Source organism: Sinohyriopsis cumingii, chromosome 18 (assembly GCF_028554795.1).
Source record: "Sinohyriopsis cumingii isolate HCF-2022 chromosome 18, ASM2855479v2, whole genome shotgun sequence".
NCBI lineage: Eukaryota > Metazoa > Mollusca > Bivalvia > Unionida > Unionidae > Sinohyriopsis > Sinohyriopsis cumingii.
Genome location: NC_142978.1, coordinates 72,788,897 through 72,803,088, shown reverse-complemented (window position 1 = coordinate 72,803,088; position 14,192 = coordinate 72,788,897). Strand labels below are relative to the sequence as shown.

The 14,192-nt window shown below is 36.1% G+C and overlaps 1 protein-coding gene across 1 annotated transcript in view; it reads left to right on the top strand.

Moving 5' to 3' along the window:
- Window positions 1-14,192, top strand: part of LOC149776967 (aspartate dehydrogenase domain-containing protein-like) — a 31,744-nt gene that overhangs the window by 16,571 nt on the left and 981 nt on the right. Inside the window, exons 5-7 of the mRNA XM_089941684.1 lie at window positions 3,633-3,741; window positions 4,197-4,317; window positions 9,529-9,686. Of these exons, the coding sequence (XP_089797810.1) occupies window positions 3,633-3,741; window positions 4,197-4,317; window positions 9,529-9,686 (388 nt within the window). The remainder of the gene's footprint in view (window positions 1-3,632; window positions 3,742-4,196; window positions 4,318-9,528; window positions 9,687-14,192) is intronic.

Here is a 14,192-nt window from a genome sequence, read left to right as displayed (position 1 = left end):
GTTTCAGTTGAACGTAATGTTTATTGTTGATGCGTCAAACTTTTAATTACGTTTTCCAGCTTTACAATAGCAGTTATTGATATTTTGTTACACCTTACTGAAAACTGGTAAATCTTACAGAAAAAAATCGACTGCCTTACTGAGACGGACTCATCAGGGTTGGCAGGTCTGGACACACCCAGAAAAATCATAGGAACACCCCCCCCCCCATGCATCTGGCAATGGACATACCCAGGAAAATCATAGCAATTCCCCCAATGCATCTGTCAATGGACATACCCAGGAAAATCATAGCAACCCCCCCCCCCCCAATGCATTGCTGTGCAAGCAGCCAAGGTCACCATTATTCTATCTTGTCAGGGACGAAAAGGAGTTCAGTGCTTTAATTGTTGAGAGAATCATGACAGTTAGATGGTCCTCTACTTTTAAGGCATATGAGGGGAAGTGGCATGTTTCCAATGAATGGTATCATGATAATGTCACACTACTCTCAGCCACCATCCCCCTACTGGCTGCCTTCTCTCTTTTTGTTTTTGAGGACAAGAAGTTACCCCTATGAGACTCAAGGGATACCGTTCCATGTTCTCACTTGCTTTCTTATAGCACTATATATCTTCAGCTTGCAGGGTGAGTGAGCTGCATGTGCTGTCCATGGTTTTGTCGAGAGAGATGAAGCTGCAGGAGCCAGCATGTAACCTCAGGTGCTATCTGAAACATGCAGAGAATGTCCATGGAGGCCATCAAAGGCTCTTCATACTGGTAAAGGCAGGAATGCAAGACATAACTCCACATACATTGCTCGACTATTGGAGGCGGGTATTAGATCAGTATAGCATGAAATCGGATAGGATTCATGAAGATTTAAGTTCATAAAATATGACAGATTGCCATGAGCCTTTCCAATTGAACATAATGTTTCACTTTGAGACAAAAGGGAGTTACTTGACTGGCATGCCATGTCCACTTTCTCAAGCTTCTATTTGCATGACATGGCCTCACAAATCGGCAAGCTAAATCTTGTCTGGCAATTGGCAGTTGCCCAAAGAGTTACCATGTTCCATTCATGACAAATCAATCTCAGATTTGGCATGACCTTGCAGCTTTTGCTGGATTTTTCCAGGAAACTCGTGAATGTAATGTGTTGGATCCCACAGGAAATGCCCTCAGATGCATAATCTTTAAGTTATGCTAACCTCATGTTAGTAGAGCAGATATTGTGCTTCTACAGGGTGATGTGGGTCGACTTTAGATACTCATGTATTCTTTCCTTATGTTACATGTTCTCCCACTGTTAATGTGTTTGGGTATTTGATGGAGAGTGGGGATGTTTCAGTAATATATAATTATGTATCTCTGAAAATACCTACTTGATCACATTACTATGAATCCCTCTCACCCTTCCCCACAAATGTGAACATCCTGTTCTACTGTTTGCTCAGGCTTACATAGGTTGCATTCAGGATACTGGTGGTTACCTAACGAAAAGAAAGGAAGTTTGTAAGAGTTACTTCCCCCTGTCTTTATGACAATAGACCCTAAAAAAAATTAGTTTGTCAGGTAGTACTGGATTTGGAGGTAGCAGAGAGTAATTTTCTAAAAGCGATTAGGTAAGTATTTTGGAGAAAACTAACTAAAAATATTCCTTCTCAGAACATAATCTTTGACCCTTCTAACATCAGTTGTACATAATTTCAAATCTGTTCTCCCTCTGGTAAGTGTTTAATAATATTGAAGTAGGATTTTGGTCCTGAGAGATTTCACTTTGAATAGACAATAACCATGATATTAGAAGAAATCCATCAGATGCACTGGTCTTGGATAAGGAAACCCCATTTGAGGATCAGAATTTTTATGCAGAAATGATGCTTTGCTGAGTTTCTGCCAACAAATTCCTACCCCAGTGTTAGGATTTCCCTATCCCACACTGATGCATATATTGGATAATTTTCTTCTCATTTCTTGCTAGGAAATGGTGTTGGAACTTTTTTCTTCAAAGTACTGTATTTATTCTTATTTAGATATCTGTTTCAGCCTATTTTAAATTTTAGAGCACCTGTATTATGATGATTTACAGAGTTTTAATTTTGAGTGTGCCACCTTTAGGGGTTTCTCATTTCTGAGTTTGACAGTACCATTTTTGTTGTCCAGAAAATAGTGATAGCTACACAACCACAATTACATACATTTTTTCATTCTTAACAGCTTGAAAAACAAGTTAATAATCATGATTGTTTGTTACCTTTGAATACACATCAGCTTGTCCTTGTGTTTATTGTACTCAAAACAATGCCATCCAGTTCTCCTGTCAACAACAATTCATGTCAGTTCTTATTCTGCTTGCTGTTCAATAACTTGGCCAAAAGATTATAATAATTAAGCTCCATTCATTCTTCAGTGAAGTGTCACAGGTACTATTAGGGCAGATGCAAGTTTGCATTGGATGAAATGGTACCTCAGGCAGGGGTCGCATTTAATAAAAATACAGCCCCCCCCCTTCAGGTGCTTTGGCAGCCCATTTCACCTGCTCATTTTGACAACCCTGGATACTGTCTATTGCTCCACAGTCTTAAATATCCATGTACGTAGCACCTTGATGAAAAGCACATGTTGCCAGGTTTTTGGTTAGCCTAAATAATGTTTAGGACAATGGAGGCAGTCCGATTCTAAGATGTTGTATCCCAAAACTGATATCAAACAAATTACTTTCATATTTATATTTCAGTACTTTTAAAAACAATATAAATTAAAGTGAAAAATGAACACAATGTGTATTTCAAGGCAAGTAAATTTAAAAATGGCTTCATTTGTCAGTGACAAGCATATAAACAGGTGTATTCCTCTTGTTGGATTTACAATGATAAGAAACTGAAGTGGTTTACAAACTTGGAACTGATTTTTTTAAATTCTAAATTTAATGTTACTCATTCAATATTGTGTTGTTGAGCATTATTTTCCAAAATGTACAGAATGAGTTTGGATTTTTATTTGTCAATCATTGTAATGCATGGTACACCTTATTCTTGTAACTTTGATTTCTTTCTGGTCATGTTACACTTTAGAATGAAAATTGTCCACATTTCTGGAAAAGCATTACAAGAAAAAAGCATACTTGATGGTTTTTACACTGTATGTTTATTTTTAGCTAACGATTATTTCAAATCTGGGAACACCAGTATTAGAGGAATGTTTAATAAGTTCAAATGGAGTTGTGCCTAAATTTTAATATATCTGGTACCTAGAAGTTTTCATAAGTACTAACTTCACTACAGCATAAATGTTTAGTTCATGACAGAATTTGTTGTAAACAAAGATTACTTTTCATACACAGGCAAAATTTGCTTTTTTAAGAACAATGACATCTTTTGTGTCAGCAATTGCTCTTATTTGGGATAGGCATATTTTGTATGATTTTCTTATAATGGCAAACTATAGGAGTGAGAAAATAATGATTTTATTTTGCTATGATAGTGTTTTTTGTATTCTTTGTCTTATAATAAACTGTGATTTGAACTGAAACATTGAAGCTGTTGTTTATGATTTATTCCTGATTTGATTCTCTTTGTGGAACAAAAATTTCTTAAATGTCCTCTTTTTGAAGTTAAACATTGATTTATTTTTATCATGTATGTCAGGCTTTGAAAGTGACAATGACCAAACACCCCTCAAGCTTTAAACTAGAGGAGCCCTTGAAGAGCAAGTTAGAGAGCATGACAGGAAATGCAGCTGTCACCCTTTTCGATGGTAAACTGAATTATAACAAGATCTATTAGTATTCTTGCAATTAACTTAAGTTAGGGCAACTATGTATTCCATTTTCTGTTATACAATCCAATTTTTAGATTTCATTAAAATCAAACTTCATGAGTGCAGATCAGTTGACATGAATTTATTTTACCTGGGACTGAGTGGGTTTCCATTTTTTTAAGTGTCCCCTGAATGTCTTTACTAACTGATAATTTTTAAACAATCATGATTAATTTTTAAAAATATAAGTAAACAGGATGTAATGTTTCATGTGCTACTCTCCTCGTACACAAAGTTGGTAGTCAAGATATTTTCCTGACCTGTAAGGCTGTTGATGTATATTATCTGGTTGCACTATACCCTTTTCATGGTTTGGTAAATCTTTTATACCATTTGGTACATTTTAGCGAATGCATTCTTTATTACTTAAAATATACTCCTTAAATTTGCAGGTCCAGTTCGTGACCTTTGTCTTCTGGCCCCAAATAATGTGAACACAATGGCAGCAGCTGCAGTGGCAGCACACAATCTTGGTTTTGATAAAGTCCAGGGTTCAATTATTGCAGATCCTGGGTATGATAGTTTTTTGTAATTGTGCTTGATAGTACAGCAAATCTCAAGTGTAAAAGTATACACAAGAGTGTCCTTTATGGACAGATGTACTTTATAGTGAGGTTAAATACCAGATATACTCACTTAAAATTATGTTAGGAGTAATCAGGAACAAACAGTGTTAATTCTAACTTGCAGGCATATTATGTGATGGCAGATTAGGGTCTGTGTAGTTTCTGTTCAGACTTGACTTGTAAGATAGTATGTATGGCATATAAGTAAGATAAAGATGCATAATGTCCTTTATAAACAGGCCTTAATTTCACCAATATGGCTTTTGAGTCTGCATTTGAGTCTAGCATCTAGCAATCTCATTGGATCAAATTTAAGTTAAGTTTGACCAATCATATATCTTGAGCATAGACTTAGAGTACATGTTGGTGAAATTGGGGCTGGTGTCATGTGTATGGAATCTTGCATCTAACAATCTCATTGGATGAAATTCAAATTAAGTATGACCAGTCATAGATCTCAAGCATTGGATTATACTTTAAGACATGATGTGAAAATGGGGCTGGTATGATTTATATAGAGGTTTTGATTGAGACAGATTTCCATTCATTTATGAAATAAGAAAAATGGAAGATCCAACTTAGTTATAAATTCTTACATAAAAATGGATGCATATCATTGTAGGATGAGGTGTACGAATGTGGCTGTATCCATGTATTAGCATTGGATTTCACATAGCTGAGGTTATCAGATTGACATGGCTGGCATGTGTACACAACAAGCTGTGAATTGATTACCTTATTGTTTGAGGAGTTGTATGTAAGAATGGTCCATGATGGCTTGTGAGTCTTTGATTAAAAATTGGCTAAACTTTGGTGGCAAGATAAAAAGAAGAGATGAACTCAAAAACTACTTCAGCAGAAACACTTGTTGAGATTTTGTTTTGTTTAATTGTTACTGTGTTTTCCAAGATGTTTTAAGAGGAATATTTGAATATTTTAGGGCACCTCTTATCTTCGTTTGATCAACTTTCCCATCAAAATGCATAATGTGAGCTTTCTCCCAATGCTAAAACACAACCTTTGGGGGAAACCACCTATTAAATACTAGATTCATTGCTGTGAATGGCCATTATGTCAGATCCTGTGGTTGCGGCAGTGTTTAAGCTCTAGTGACCTAATCTGCTATTTAAAGTAACTGGGTTGGATTTTCTGCTCTCCAAATGGAGGCTGTGGATTTCGTTCAGTACTTTCTGGAGTTTGCATGATTACAGTCACAAGTAAAAAGCTTCATTACCATAGGTAAAGGTTCTGATGTTGATGTAAGCATCACCTATTTTATATAATTTATCAAATTCAGGTGATTTAGTGATGTAGACTTAGATAAATAATGTAAATTTTGAGTTTGAGAAATGGCAGCTACAGTGGGTCACATGGCTTCACTGGTTTGGCGGTGAATGAGTTCTCTCAAGATTTTAAAGCACATAAAATATTCTTCTGTGAAAAATAACTATACAACTATAACAATCACATTTTACTCTTAAATCTTTTTTATATATAATAGATGATATAATAGATGTGTACCAAAAATATAAAAGGGTTCAAATTGATGTTGAACATAACATATACTACACTGCTGTAACAGTTAAATGGCAGGCCTATCTGTATAGTGTCAAATAGGTAACAGGTGTTCTGTTTATAGTACACTTCACTGTGTAAGTTTGGTACATGTATATATACTGAGCACAAAGCCATACACCTTATGAGGTAAAGGGATAATACAGTAGAACCTGCCTTGAGAGACTATCCCTTGTGCCAACAAAAAGTGGTATCTCAAACAGGTTGTAGTTTTAAGATCAGTTATTGCTTTATCTTACCATTTTACTTTAGTAACAAGTGTTGTGATTTCAAATGTTTTAGACAGAATTCAGACTGCAGCTGTACATATCATACAATACAAAAAGAACAGTGTATAATAAGTTACTTGTGTGTGTACATACGTGTGCTTTCTCTGAAATAAAGGTACAATATGTACTCTAATTTCTGTTTTAATTCTACAGTCAATAAATATTTTGTGGTGAACATATAGTTTTACCATTCCTCAGTTAATAAAATAACCATGCCTCATGAAGAAATAAAAAAAAATACAAACTTATTTAAACCTGGTCACCCCTATGTAAGCGAAATGGATTGGCTTGTGTCTTTGCCAACAGCAGTGTGTCGCTATAGTCAAATTTTGTAGGCTGAAGACAGAATCAGAAGTTAATAAACATCTGACATCACCTAATATACTGTAATGGATAAAAGGAATGATCAGCTTTTTTTTGTTCTTCATGTTTTCTGACTTAGGAAAATTATTATACTTGATAAATGTATTTGTATTAACATAAAAATGCAGGAAATATTTTGCTTATACACTGCACAAATACACAAGACTTGCTTAATCGCAAAACTTTCCCAAGCACAAAAATGTCCAAAGTTCAGTACACCTCACTTTGAAATATGTTCTTTTATACATACCACAGAGGTCTTATAGAGGTATTATAGCTACTGCAAAACGTGTTGGTGCTTGGCACAAAATGTTTTTTTTATAAAATCAAAGATTGTCAAATATAATACCAAACATGTAAAATGTGATAATGTAACTCCATTGTCAATCCCTGTTACTGGGTATGTCACCTTCTGCAGGATGTCACTTGAGCATCATCCTAAGCAGTCAGTGAAAAGTCAATGCACGTTGCTCTCCTGTGTATTCTGTACCCACTTTTTAAGAATTTCAGTGTCACAAAATATTTAGGACTGTCCTTTTTTAAGTATTTCCTTTTGTAAGTGTTGACTTGTGACTAGTAGCAAACGTAACTGACCAAAATTGTGCATAAAAATAAATTGCTTTTGCTGATCATTTCTGGTAAAATTTCTCCAAGATGGACATTAAACATTGCACTTTGTTGAAATAAGCTGGTCCAGGTGTTACTTCGGACTGAAACTTATCCCTGACATAATGGGGTTATCTACTTAACAGGGGTAGAGAAAAATTAGCATAACAAATAAAGATATTTTTCAGGACTGTACCAAAACACTCAACATATCTCAAGATAACCAGGGTCAAGATAAGTGGGTTTGACTGTATGTACTTAGTCTGCATAAAAACAGTAGACAGCAGTGAATTTAAACACATGTCTATCCATTTTATTGAAAATGTGGTCTCTCAAGACAGGTGGTCTCTCTTAAGAGGTTTGTGCAAGGTGATCATTTTTAAGGCAAATTTAAATAGGGCTCAAGAAGGAAAAAGACCCACTATTTCTGTACATGCATTATATTTCTTATTCATACATCTTGTTAAAATATTGTATTTGTTTCATCTCAGGATAATTTTATCTTGTAATAAAGATAAAAATCTAATGCAGTATTTAGTTATCCAGTCCATAAGTTATCTTCTCCATAAATTTCAGAGTTACTTCAGATCTAGCATAAGAGCTGCACAGTTAATCATGATAACACTTACTCATCCTGTGTATAAGCACACATACTGATATCCAAGATACCTCCTCTAATCCAGCAATTGTATATCACTTCTTCAGTACACAACCACTCAGGTGGCCTAGTGGTTAGATCGTCTGCCTCGGATGCAAAAAGTCATGGGTTGGATCTCCGGCCGAGTCATACCAAAGACTTACAAAAATGGTACTAACAGCTGCCTCGCTTGGCGCTCAGCATTAAGTGGTTAATGTTAGGACTGGTCGGCCCGTTGTCAGGATAATGTGACTGGGTGGGACATCATGCTACATGTCTGCGGCATGATGCCCCCGTGCTAGACATCACTATAAACTGCCACATTGCAGACATCATAGCGATATGACTGAAAAATTTTTAAAAATCCAAATCACATCACAACACATCTTCAATACACAAACTGATATCCAAGATACCTCCTCTGGTCCACTAACTGTATAGCACATCTTTAATACACAAACTGTTATCCAAGATACCTCCTCTAATCCACTAACTGTATAGCACTTCTTTAATACACAAACTGATATCCAAGATACCTCCTCTAATCCACTAACTGTATAGCACTTCTTTAATACACAAACTGATATCCAAGATACCTCCTCTAATACAGCAACTGTATAGCACTTCTTCACTAGAAATACATATACAAGCAACCTAACTTTAATAGAATGGATTGTTTCACTTTGTGTATTTTACCTGTGCAAATGAGCCTAATGGACTCTCCCACATATATGCTGAAAGGACTTGCATCACAAGGACTCTCAAAACAAAGTCACTTCTGTGAGTTAAAATAATCTGTACAATGGTGGTTATTTATCCCTGACCTCCTTTTCATCACTTCCATGAAAATTAAATCTATAAACTGCCCCGTGGTGATCGTTTTCCATGAACATTAAGCATGACTGTTTACTGTATATACAGACTATAGGTTAAGGTCATATAATGGTGTGTCAAGAAAGGTCTGTCTCTATCACTCTTGGTGGGTCATGTTACAGGCACTCACTTTTCTCGGTAAGATTTTCTGGAAATTATGTTTTTTAGATTTGAATGTGTTGACCAGTTTGGAAGTTTTTAAACCTGTTTTTTTATAAGACACATCATATTCTGGCAGGTGTGTTAAAGGTTAAAAATTCTGTTAAAATCAGCCATCCAGCAAACCAAATAAAATGTTTGTAGGCAATAGACTTTCATAAATTAAGCCAAATACTTGTATTAATACCTGAATTCATGAAAATGTTATTTACATTAATAACAGATAGTTATTTGATAAGATGTAGGATGTTAATAAGCAGATTGTGAAAAAGTGTAAGGCTAAAATTATGATTTTACTTAATTTGAAAACGTTCAGTGATGTGAGAAATGTTAAAATTAACTATACTGTATATAGTTACTCTTAAGTCAAGTGCAGCTGCAAGCAACATAGACCCTGATCTGGCATCACACATTGTGCAATCTAATCACAGGCAATGTTTCTTGTTCTACTGATGACTCCTAATAGACTTCACAGACCCACATCGGCCAGTGCATTATGCAATGGCAGGTCAGTGTCTGAGTAATTGGAATCTACTTGTTAGCAAGTATAAATGGTACTAAATTTAGCAACAAAAAAAAGTTCTTTATCATAAGCAGGGTAACTGAGAGAACGAAAATATTGTGCATTCCAATTAAGGAATTCCAGAAATTAGAATTAATATTTTTCTGTATCCAGATTGACAGACTGGCACATTGTTGAGGTGGAGATATGGGGGCCTGGTAACATTGCAGACAACACTGCATTTTACTGTAAAACAGTGCGACGAAACCCAGCAAAAGTGGGTCATGTTACAGGCACAGCTACCTACAACTCATTCCTCAGCAGTATGATGTGTAAGTATCATGGTAGTATTTGTTGATTTTATTCTCATCATTGCAAGGTCACACATGCCAAATCATTTATAGGTCACACATACCAAGTCATTTCAAGGCCACACATACCAAATCATTTAAGGATCACACATGCCAGATCATTTAAAGGTCACACATGTCAAATCACTGAAAGGTCACACATGCCAAATCATTTAAAGGTCACACATGCCCAATCATTTCAAGGCCACACATAATCATTTCAAGGTCATACATGCCAAATCATTTAAATGTCACACATACCAAAGCATCTAAAGGTCACACATGCCTAATCATTTCAAGGCCACACATACCAAATCATTTAAAGGTCACACATGCCAACAAATTTAAAGGTCACACATAGCAAAATTTGGGTATCTTAGGCTTATATGTTACAAGGAGCGCCTCAGCAAATTCAAGATCTTGTTTGCATGTGTCAAAATACTCTGGATTAATTTAATATGGTGGGTCACAAAAAAGTGGTTATGTAACCATCACTCTCAAACTGAAAATTCGTTAGTATGTAGTTATTCAGCCCAGGTTTTCATGCATGGTACTAATTGTAATGCTGTCAGTAGTAGCCACAGTGAATACCTACATTAGTGAGACTGCTCCATAACAAAGTACATGATACATATAATCTTTCCACCAATTAATGAAATGGAATCCTTGATCATACTGACTTTATAACGATGTTATAATGAAGGACCCTATAGGGGAGGGAGTGCTTTATGTACTTCTGACAAAAAGTAGGAACTTCAAGCTACATTGCTCAAGCTTTAGGCCTAACACATCTTAAAAATACAGAAAGAAAACTGTTTGTAATGTTTTTCTCAATTTTTACATACACTTTATGACTGAATATTCAAGTTTACAACATTTACATATAGGATGGGTGGTGGTTGTTGATATTTGAATTGGCTAGATTTTATCTTGAAAATGTCTATCCATCACACCCAAACTTGAAATTGCAAAGGTTATTAAATTAATATATAATCTACTTTAAAATTTGTCACTAAATACCTTACAACTATTTTCTTCTTCAAATATGTTACCCAATCATGATACAGTTTTATCAACAAGAGCTAAAAGTTGTTTGCCAACATATTTCGAAGTTAGACAAGAGTGATCTCCAATTGAATAGAGGAATTGGCATCAACTGTCATCCACTTGTGTTAGGAAGCATGCACTTTCTGAGACCTCACGAAGCAGATGTGTACTTGTGCCTTTTCACCATTTGATCAGTTTGGGATGTTTTATCTCCAACTGGGAGGAACTCCATCAAATTTTTTATTTCTCGCAAATATTTTGCATTTGCTTTGTATAACTTAATCATATGACAAGTATGTTTGCACCATTTTAATAGTCTGCCTTTGGGTCCATAGTACTCAAATAAATTCAACTACAGTATTCGACCTTGTGTATGAATTCTGAAAAACAGTTTCATAATTTCCATTATTTTATTGTTATTATTACCATCCTCTTCACTGCAAATTAAATGTGTTCTGTTTACAGGTGTGCATGTATCAGAAGTCCCACCTTGATAGGAACAGCTGTTTCAAAATGTCATGGCAACAGGACCCTGTTCAACTTGGTGTCCATGGCTTTTTTTTGTTGCAGAAATCTGAACATGACCTAAACAGACCAGCTCAAAACTTGCTTACCTAATATGACAGTTGCATCCATTCATTTCACCTGTTAGAAAGAGATATATTTCATTCAACATCTTCTAACCAGATATTCATCCCATAGCCATTTTTAGGTTGGAATGGGCTACAAAAGGGCAAACCTCTTGGCTCAGTAACTTAGAGTTTTGCCCTTGTTCCAAGGATATGAGAGAAACAAGAAAGACTCTGAAGTCATGCAAAATGGGGAACATTCCATGTCCTTTCTCTTAATCTCTACAGCAGTATTGCCACGATTTCACTTCTCTGGGAGGAATTGAACTTTTCCATGAAATGGGGTACACTGGCCTGTGAATGATACAGGTTGTTTCAAAGGGCCTCTAGACCATGTTCAGTGTCCCTGTGACATTACAATGGTATCCATCATTACCGATATCCCAAAAGACCCATACAAAGTGGATACTTTACAGGAAGAATCAACACTCTCCTTACAAAAAAGGCATTTGAGATTGTTCACAATGCAAACTCATCAGGATCTTTCTCCAGAGCTTTTCTTAGCCCCAAAGCTTGCAGCAATCTTTGTCTGGTAAGGAATCTAAATTCTCTCACCATTTCTTTGGAGAATCATTTTAAGAATGGGACACAGAAATTGGTTCAAAACTTGTTTCAGAAGGATGGTTTCAAATTCAGACAAAACCTTCAAGATGCAAACCTTTAGATACTCATTGACAAGGTTTTCCCTGAGCTCAAGGTTCACATACAGGGACGTATCTGTTGGATGATGGCACTTCCCTCCTGTCTGAATGTCAGTCCCTGAGGCATCACAGGAATTATGAACCGAGTGGTTTTGCTCTTCTTAGCCACCTGAGAGTTTGTGAAGTCAAATTGCCTGGTTGAAATTCAGCAGAGCAACAAGACATACACTTACCTGTTTCACTGTGGCCTTGGTTTGAATTCCTTGACAACAACAACAGACTAATTCCAATCAGGCATTTAAATCATTTTGGTATGGACTGAGTCAGCTGCTTACAGAAAAATCTCATGTAATCATCTCATTTGCGTCTACCATTAACTCATGAAATAGAATTTAACTTGCGGATTTCTGCTGCTATTGGGTCTCCACAATATGACAATGGATTCCTTTATTTTGGGCTACTTGTTCATGAGACCCCAGTAGATGATTCTGCTATCCCAGTAGTGGTTGATCTAAACTAGTGATCTAGCTTAAAGCTGTATGCAATTCCATCTCAATAAATGGACGACCTTACATAGCTTATCACTTGCATTCTGCTACAGGAGTAACTCCAGTAAATGAAAATCTATGCAGATATGCCAGCATGATGTAATAGACCTGGGGGCTTTAAAGCTTTAATATGCAGATATGCCAGCATGATGTAATAGACCTGGGGGCTTTAAAGCCTTAATATGCAGATATGCCAGCATAATGTAATAGACCTGGAGGCTTTAAAGCTTTAATATGCAGATATGCCAGCATGATGTAATAGACCTGGGGGCTTTAAAGCTTTAATATGCAGATATGCCAGCATAATGTAATAGACTTGGGGGCTTTAAAGCTTTAATATGCAGATATGCCAGCATAATGTAATAGACCTGGAGGCTTTAAAGCTTTAATATGCAGATATGCCAGCATGATGTAATAGACCTGGGGGCTTTAAAGCCTTAATATGCAGATATGCCAGCATAATGTAATAGACCAGGGGGCTTTAAAACTTTAGTATGATGGAATGGGGAGGGTGGTTTTTTATGTCATAAATTAAACATGTTGTTCATCAATGAATATATTTAAGCTACTGAAAGAATGAATTTGAACATTGTAATGTATTACAATTCTATAGATTGCAACTTACCATGATATCTGTATTAAATCATTCATGCTGTCAAGTGTGATCACCGGTCATGTGGTAACAAATGTCATCGAGTTCAACCTTGCACATCATTATATACTCACAAAATCTTCTGGAATATTATTTTATATGAATTTGTCACTCCCAGAAATATGTTTATCAAACTTAAATTCCCATCCAAACCATCATCCACTAGCACAGCATTTGGGCATAGCTGATCCTAAGCTGACATTAGACAAGTCATGGGATACAAAGGATGAACTTTCTCAAGCTTCTGCCTTAGGGACCTTTTGTCCCAGAAGGTTCAGTTTGACCTGGAGGGACCGATAGCAGCAGAACAGCAGGCTACCTTTTTGTCATTCAGCAGTTTCTCAATGGTGTGTTTGCTCTACTTCCAATGAATTAGCACTAGGGATATTTTTCAACAAGTTGTGTCCCGGCATATCAGGATGCCAACTCAAGTCTGTATCTCATGAAGCCAAGTCACATACATCAGGGACTGTAGATTGGGCATTCTACATAGTAAGTGGATGTAATTCCCTCCAGGTCTTACCCATTTTCCTAATGTTTTATGATTGTGTAATGTATTGAAACAAGAAACCAGTTTTGGAGTTAAATGTTTCTTTGATAATACTTGCCCAGTTATAATATGGGCACACTCATTACGGTCCTACCCCCAGTCACATAAAAACTTGATAAAGTGTGCACATCCACTTCAGTAGTAACTGACTTATGGATGGAATTTGGCTCCAATTCCTCTATCCAAGGAGAGATCACTCTTGTCCTACTTCCACATAGGTGGGCAGAAGACTTTTAGCACTTTAGAGCAAAATGCAAGTTTGGGAGGGCTGGAATATTCTTTTAGTGGTTGTATGCCAGATGTATTTTGATTTGGTAAGTATTATCAAAGAAACATATTTTACACCCAATTTTTGGGGGTAAATAATAATTTTAGACAAAGAGATAAATACCTAGTAAATCTTGTAATGAACATAAGAGGA